Source organism: Pezoporus flaviventris, unplaced genomic scaffold, assembly GCF_033815535.1.
Source record: "Pezoporus flaviventris isolate CSIRO_AGI_PZ_B2104156 unplaced genomic scaffold, CSIRO_AGI_Pfla_v1 ptg000035l, whole genome shotgun sequence".
NCBI lineage: Eukaryota > Metazoa > Chordata > Aves > Psittaciformes > Psittacidae > Pezoporus > Pezoporus flaviventris.
Genome location: NW_026892583.1, coordinates 6594126 through 6601575, shown reverse-complemented (window position 1 = coordinate 6601575; position 7450 = coordinate 6594126). Strand labels below are relative to the sequence as shown.

The following is a 7450-nucleotide window of genomic DNA, read 5'->3' as shown; positions in this document are numbered from 1 at the left end:
CTGTGTGGGGGCTGGGGAAAATGTGTAGCTGGACAGTTCTACCTGTGAAGCTTATTGTGTTTTGGACATCAAAACCATGAATGGGTTTAAAAAACTCCCATGCCAACTTATAGAAAAGTGTCCGGTGAGATTTATTGAAGCACAGTGATACAAATGTCTTTGTCATACCAAGCCCAAGATTTCTGTTTCCTGAAAGTTAGGAGGCTTTGTCAGGGAAAAAGCTATTTTCTAGTGGTCTTGCCTCTTACTCACCTTTTGTAAAACATTCTCTACAGACTAATGCTGCAGACAGACCCCATCTGCCCATTTTTATTTTTAACACACTTAGGTATAGACCTAAACTTCTAAGCAGTGAAGCAACTGCACTTGACATTCTGCTCATACAGCTTGCTTGAAGTCCCGTACAGGTTTTTACATCACACACTTTATTTACATTATTTATATTTATTCTAACGTTATAATTCTTGCTTATTCTATTGTTATAGAAAATGACATTGTTTAGACAAAAGAATTTTTACTCTGACTTTTGAACAATTTCAAAAGCAAGAGTAGTTCTGCTTTGGATATCCCAGTGATACAGCTTGTTCGTATTTGATTATACGCAGGCTGTCCAAAATGATATTCAGGCAATGTATTATTCACAACAGTAACAAGTAAAATATTGGTCTCTTATCCTCTATTCTGTATCAGTATGTTTTTCCCGTGTACCACGATCAATGAATTACAGACACAGGGCATCCTGGTCAGTGACATTACGTCAGATATGTCAAAGCTACACTTGCGATGTTGTTCCTTTGAAGACTTGCCTAGCTAGCTGCTGGGATAGGTTTTGTTGTAACATTGGTTTTGTCACAGTTTGTGTTTTGAACATTGATGTTGGGGTCGTTCATGCCTGAGACAGTGGAGATCTGGTTGGCTTTGCCGAGGTTCTTGATGATATTGATGTTGTATTTGGCAGTTTCCACAAAGCTGTTTTCTAGTAACCAACCATCTGACTCACCCTCCAAATCTCCTAGCAGGAGGACATTCCTCATTGCTGTTTGTAGGTACCGGACACCAATAAGGACAGAGAGCTGTAAGAAACAGTTAATAGTTAAACAAGAGTTTAAATTACAGCCTCAATCCTACCACTAAGTCAGCTGACTTGTGTATTTACAGGCTTAATAAATAATACTGAATAAAGCAGACAAATTCCTTACCCCAGCAGTATATCAAACCACTCTCCCAATTAACTGCATTTTTGTAGAAAGAAAAATACCAGGGAGAGAGTGATTGATTCTTTTTTTGTCTCCATTAATCAGGTATCATTCCCACTTGGATGTTATTGGCACATCAATACCCAGAATTACTCAGGAACACTGCAGCCTCAGAGACTATAACTAATTGCTGTAGAATGGATGATCAATTAATGGAACTATCAGTCACCATGGGGAAAAAAAAGAATAGATTGTAGTGTGTTAATTTCAGTGGATTTCTTTTTTTCCACTGACCTTGATTAAATCAGTATTTCCTCCAAGGAGTCCATTCATGTGGAAGCCAGATGTGTTCTACATGCCAACGCACTGAAATTAAGAAGGATTGCCTATAGCAGAGGCTCAAATATAAATATAGGAAAAAGCCCCACTTCCATAGTTCTCCGGAAATTGAGATCATGGTGCCCGTGTGTCAATGTTTAAGAGAGCGGAGAGAGCCAGCTCCCAGCTTTCTCAAGGTGCTGCCAAAGGCCTGTTGTTTCTGGCACCACAACCACATCCAGCACTGCTGGAGGACTGTTGGGAACTATTTTAATTACAGTGCTAATATTCATGCAATACAGCAATAATCAGAAAATGAAAACTTGCTAAAAAGGGAAGAAACCCATATTTTAGCCTATGCTATCGTGGAGTCCTTTACCTGTGGATGACAACATTCAGTTTACAGCCAGTAGAAAGAGTGCATCTTCACAGGTGTATGTGCTTGCCTGTGAATGCTTATTTTGATTGTATAATAAGCAGTCTAATCTACATCTAAAAAGGTATGCCATATTCGCAAGTACTGGCCATGGGATGAAGTTATGGAATGCAAAAAGGAGTCTTTGAGATAGTAGTACCTATGCTGAATTTTTCCTATGAAGTTAATGTATTTGGCTGAAGACCTGTTCATGTTTTTTATATTCTTTTTAAAACTGACTTAAAACAGTCTTCAGACCTCATTTCTGTGCAGTTGTCACTGCATGCATCATCCTGTAATTGATCCAATAAATGCTTCAGGGAAGGGAATATGCCATAGTCTACTAAAAAAGCTCTGCAAACATGCAGGATTATATACACCATTTCTAATAGTTCTTATCTTCCGTGAGATTTGCTTCTGTGCTGGGAAGTTGTCTTCACTGAAGGAAATCCTGCAACATTGTTGAAGTGCATTTGGATTTTCTATTGGATACTGAGGCACTCTTCATATGTTACACTCTAGTTATTTGTAGTTATTATGTAGTTAGAGTAGGAAGACTCTGATTAATCTGAGGAGTGTTTTTATGAGGCTTACCTCAAACAACCAAATAAGTAGTGCTGTAATACCAATGGATCTCATAATGACCGTGTAGTACTCCAGCAGGGCCTCTCTGCACCCCGTCACCCAGATATTGAGCTCCTCTGTCAGAAAGTCGTAGTTGTAGTGAGCGCTGTTGTTAGTCAGCTGGTACTGGATACAGGGCCGTGGGGAGCTTGGGTTGCAGCAGCTGAAGGGTACTCCATCCACCAAGAACTTCCCATCAACGTTGCTCTTCAGGCGGCTGCAGCGGGACAGAAAGTTTGGGCATTACAAATCTGTTAGCAGCAAACAGTGTCTGTGATCTTTAATAAAGGCTATAATGCAAATATGCTGCAATGTAGGCATCTCCAATGTAACAACAGGCAAATGGGAATATCTTTCCAACTGGAAAAGTTGTTTACTGCAGGAAAACTGTATTTTTCCTTTCCTGTGTTTCTGAGATGTGGTATCAGCACAGTATTTCACATGGTTCTCAGTACTGTGCATGCAAGATATGTGTTCAGCTTTCGGGGGGGGGGTGTGTGTGTGTGTGTGTGTCACCTTTTTGGGTATATTTGTGATGAAAATACTCAAGACAGTTTCTGAACTTGTTTATCTTGGTAGAACTCTAGTGGAAGTTTTGGCCCCAGAAATCCTGTTTCACCACTTCTGGATTGATTTTCAGCACAAGCATTCCTTAAGAGAGAGCCTAACACAAGAACAACTTTACATGCCACAGGAATGGCTGGAAATTGTCCACTGGCATTTATTTCACCATTGTAGCCACACGCAATGGCTGGTTCAACACCTGTCTTGAGACTCACAAGGGAGTTTCTACTTCTTATAACTATGCTTTCTGTAACTTTTGAAACTGTTCATGTTTATTGCTAGAAATGATTCCTTCCCTTTCCCTACAAGATCAGGAGAGAAACAAGTGGGAAAGAAGAAAGATAAAGAAATCGGAGAGAGAACAAAAGAATCATATGCTGGAAAGAGAACTGAGTCTCAGATTAATCAAGAGTTTCTGGAACAGTTAAATGAATCCTTGACATCCACTTTCCTTGTATTATCTGCTCTTATGCTAGTGGGCCCTTGTGAGGACTTCTATTCTCAGAAGGCTCTTAAGAGAAATAGATTTTCCATATCATGGAGAGTATCTAATACATTGAGAGATGCTCTCACACTTTGGGGAAGTAGCCTTTAAGCATGTATCTATTATCATGCTCATCACAGATGTCTTATTTCCTGAGGTAGCCCCACAGGTGAGAATCTGTTTTAATGAACACCATGCACTTTAGCCTTTGTTAGGGAGCCAGAATACATGAAAGAACTTTCTCTGAGAGATCCAGCTTTCAGCACTTGCTAATAGTAGAACTTTTAAGATTTTCCAAAACTTTTCCTCATTTATCAGCATTCACAGATCATATTTCCTGCTCCACTGCAGATGATCTAAATTAAATGGGAAGAAGTCGTCTCAAGAAGCTCGTCAGGTGAACAGAAAGCAGAAACACTGTGGTTCAGTGCTCATCCAGCATTTTGGGACTAAATGTATCCTTCATGAAACATAAGGTGCTAGGAAGTTCAGTAGCTGTGGCTGGGCTGGGGTAGCAGAATAACTGCCTTCATTTTATTGCTGTGGCCCTGCTAAATACAACCTCCAGCCTTTGTTTTTCCCTTTCTCTTTTTTGGGGGGTGGTGTGTTTTGTTTAACATTGTGTCAAAAATACCTTCCTGAAAGATCTTTCTAAGTCAGAAAGTTCATCTTTGATTTTTCCCACCTAGGAGTGGCTTAGGTGTGAACTCTTCTCCATCTCAAAGTGTAGGTCTTCACTTTGTGGCCATCATATTCCTGGTAATGGCAACAGAATGAAACCAACGCAAAAGAACTGAAATAATGCATTGAAACCGGACTTAAGTGTGCAAGTTGTGTAAGAGGCAGAGGAAAAACCACTCACTGGGAGGGAAGCAAGAATGGGAGCCAAAGAAGTACAAACAGGAATGCTCAAATGTGAGAGGAGAAAAGAAACCTCACAGAGGCAGGAGAGGAAGGCCGGTACACTGTGAAAGGGAAGCTTTTCCCTGGGCCAGCAGAACGCCCTGCATATTTCAGTGACATGATCCACATACCGCACGGCATCTGAAGTGGTTAAAATGTGATCTCTTACACCGGCTTTTAAGCTTTTCTTTGATCCCAATCACCAATTATTTTTTTTTGCTTCCTGTCACATGTTACAAGGAGGAATCTTCTTCCTACTGATAACATTTGCAATTTCCAGACTTGAGTGATGTCTCCCTGCCATTATGTTTCCTCTTACTAGTGGCAATTAAGGGATGACGTATCTTGGTACTGTTAGAAGGGAAGACCTCAGTAGCAGAGCTGAGAGAGTAAGACACTCGCTGCTATTTGTTGTTGCAATGCAAATTCATTACAGTACTGCAAAGCAAAACTTGCTTTTGAGACTCTGAAAAGGTGATTTTTACCCAACCAATGATAGGACTATACTGCTGTAGCCTGCCTCATCCTCCTGCTTCCCACTGACTCCCCATTTCTTGTCACATCGTGGTGTTGACTATGGAGATGCAGAAGAGAGGGGAGGGAAGAGGATTATGAAGGAAGGTGAAAAGTTCAGTTCATCTGGCAGCATGTCAGCTCTCACATGCTTTGCCTCTTAATCTACCAAGTACTAACTGACGTACAGTGCAAGATAAATCCAAGGAAAATGTTTGGTTCCTTCTCCATCCTTTCTGAACCAGCTGGACTCTGCTTCCAATGATTTCCTATCAAATGATCCACTATTAAATTTTTTGGAAGTTGCTGTATAATTTGGTTACACAGCACCAGCTTGCATTCCTGCATTAAGACGTTCCATCTCAATCAAGATGGGGTTAACCCAATTCACATGCAGTAAAAGAAATTCTGCAGTGCAGTTACTTCTCTCACACATTTCATTGGCATCTTCTCCCTACATGGAACAAAAATTAACCTAACAGTGTATTTTCTAAGTAAGGGCATAGCACAGGTGAACCTGCAGAGGAAAACAGAGCTTGGCTAAGACCCTGGGTAAAACATTACTGTTTTGGCTTGTCTCAAAAATAGAAGGCTGTATATTTTACTTCTGACAATAAGATACTATTCTTAAGTTCCTGTGGACCATCTTTGTTGTCATGTCGCTTTTCAGTGTAGGACCAGGATTTAAATCACCTCTTAGGTCTGTCTGCTTTGTGTCACTGCTGCTTTCCAACTTCTCTCTCAAGAACACTTGTTCTACAGCTTGCTTTATTTCCATGGCCAACTGCCTTACTCATGTTGATGCCCTCTTGGCTATATTCTCCTAGGCCCTGTCCTCCGAAATGTTTGCAGCTCTGTATATATGCTTTGCTTTGATGGTAGTTTCCAGTTGCAAATGCTGTGAAGGTGAGATCTTTGGCCTCTCTTCCTTTGGCTTTACTGACACCAACAAAACAGGATACTTGACAAATGCCAGTCAAGCTTTTTGTGTTTGTCTTTCCCAAGAACATACGTAGCTACTACACTGTCATCAGTGAACACTTATTTTCAGCTTTAGAAAAATGATTATATACTGGATTGCCTACTTTAGTATTTACAAATATTGTTAAGTTTTCTATTTATTGTAAGAATAACCAGACTCTTCTTTTTGGCCATATAATTTCACAATTGCTACATCATGTGAAAAACCACTCCCTTCCTGCCCGAAAAATGCAAGGGTTTTTCTCCTCCTTTTTTATGCCATGTACCTGTTGTTGGCAGTTTCTCATATGTGAACATATAGAACTGAAACTAGATTTGCAGCCTAGTATCTTGAAGGAGGATCTTTCAGTGTTTAGGATTGACTGTGCAATGTACTGATGGTAGAACTTTTTTCTTTCCAGTATCAGCTCACTATAATGGAAATTTTGAGGTAGCTAATCCGCCACATTAAAAAAGGAAAGATAAATCCTTGCTTTGCTTAGCATCCCTTTTGCTAAAAAGTCAGCAAAAGGCAAGTTCTGATTGTGCACGTAGGTAGCATATATTGTGAGCAACGTGGTCATTCTTTCTGATTAAGAGACAAAGGTCCAGTCAAAACTACTATCTGCCTTCTTGAATGAGGTTTTTTGCCTAGATTTCTTTCGTTATGACTAGTAAATACTTACTCCAGAACTTCCTTGGAAGCCATATTCAGGTAACGATGAGATACCCACTGAATTTCAAACCAGTCTCTAAAGCCATTGTTTCCACAGCACTGGAAACCAATTTGTAACATATCCACTGTTTTCTTTAAGAAACATCGTCCAGGTATGTCTGTGTCCTTATAGAACTTAATAGCATCCCTCAGTCCCAGATAGAGAGACTCTTCCAGCTCGTTCCTCATGGTATAGCACATGAGAGCACCCACCAGGATGCAGAAGGTAAAACAGAAGGTGCACACGATGTAAGGGAGCATAACTAGTTTCCATCGAGAGAACTTGTTGGTATCTGAGCAGTCATAGCAGATTTTGCCACCCAGGAAGTTGATGATACATGCTATGACCCCTACAGAGATCAGCATGTTGGGGACAGAGTTAACATCCCCTTTTGCCATCACTTCGTTGCGCTTCTTGATCTCTATTTTCAGAAAGAGGCCAAGACTGAAGAGAATGATCCCGCTCACTACAGAAACCCAGTTGAGGATCCATAAGATCTGAGCCAATTTGTCCCTCTTAGTTTTGGTGAATTTTACTTTGAGGACAGCCATAGTCGGATCAGAGTTAGGAAATAAAGCGTAGGTCAAGGAAAGCTTGTAAGCTGATTAGAAACATCTATCCAAGGCATGCAGCAGAAATCTGAAGGGGAGAGAGAGAGAGAGAGATTACTGTCTGTTTGACCAGGTATTTATAGAGGCTACAGGAAACTTCCTGTACAGCCTCACACGCTCTGAGCCCTGCCAAGGGAGTCCCCCAG

General features: G+C 40.6%; 1 protein-coding gene across 1 annotated transcript; it reads right to left on the bottom strand.

Annotated features, from left to right (window-relative positions):
- Nucleotides 1–588: 588 nt before the first annotated feature.
- LOC133273815 (photoreceptor outer segment membrane glycoprotein 2) lies at nucleotides 589–7245 on the bottom strand. Its single transcript, XM_061462393.1, has 3 exons — nucleotides 6664–7245; nucleotides 2524–2770; nucleotides 589–1073 (listed from the first exon to the last, which is right to left on the bottom strand). Exons 1-3 carry the CDS (start codon nucleotides 7242–7244, stop codon nucleotides 807–809), a joined length of 1095 nt encoding a protein of 364 aa, XP_061318377.1. The 5' UTR covers nucleotide 7245; the 3' UTR covers nucleotides 589–806.
- Between the last annotated feature and the right edge of the window lie 205 nt (nucleotides 7246–7450).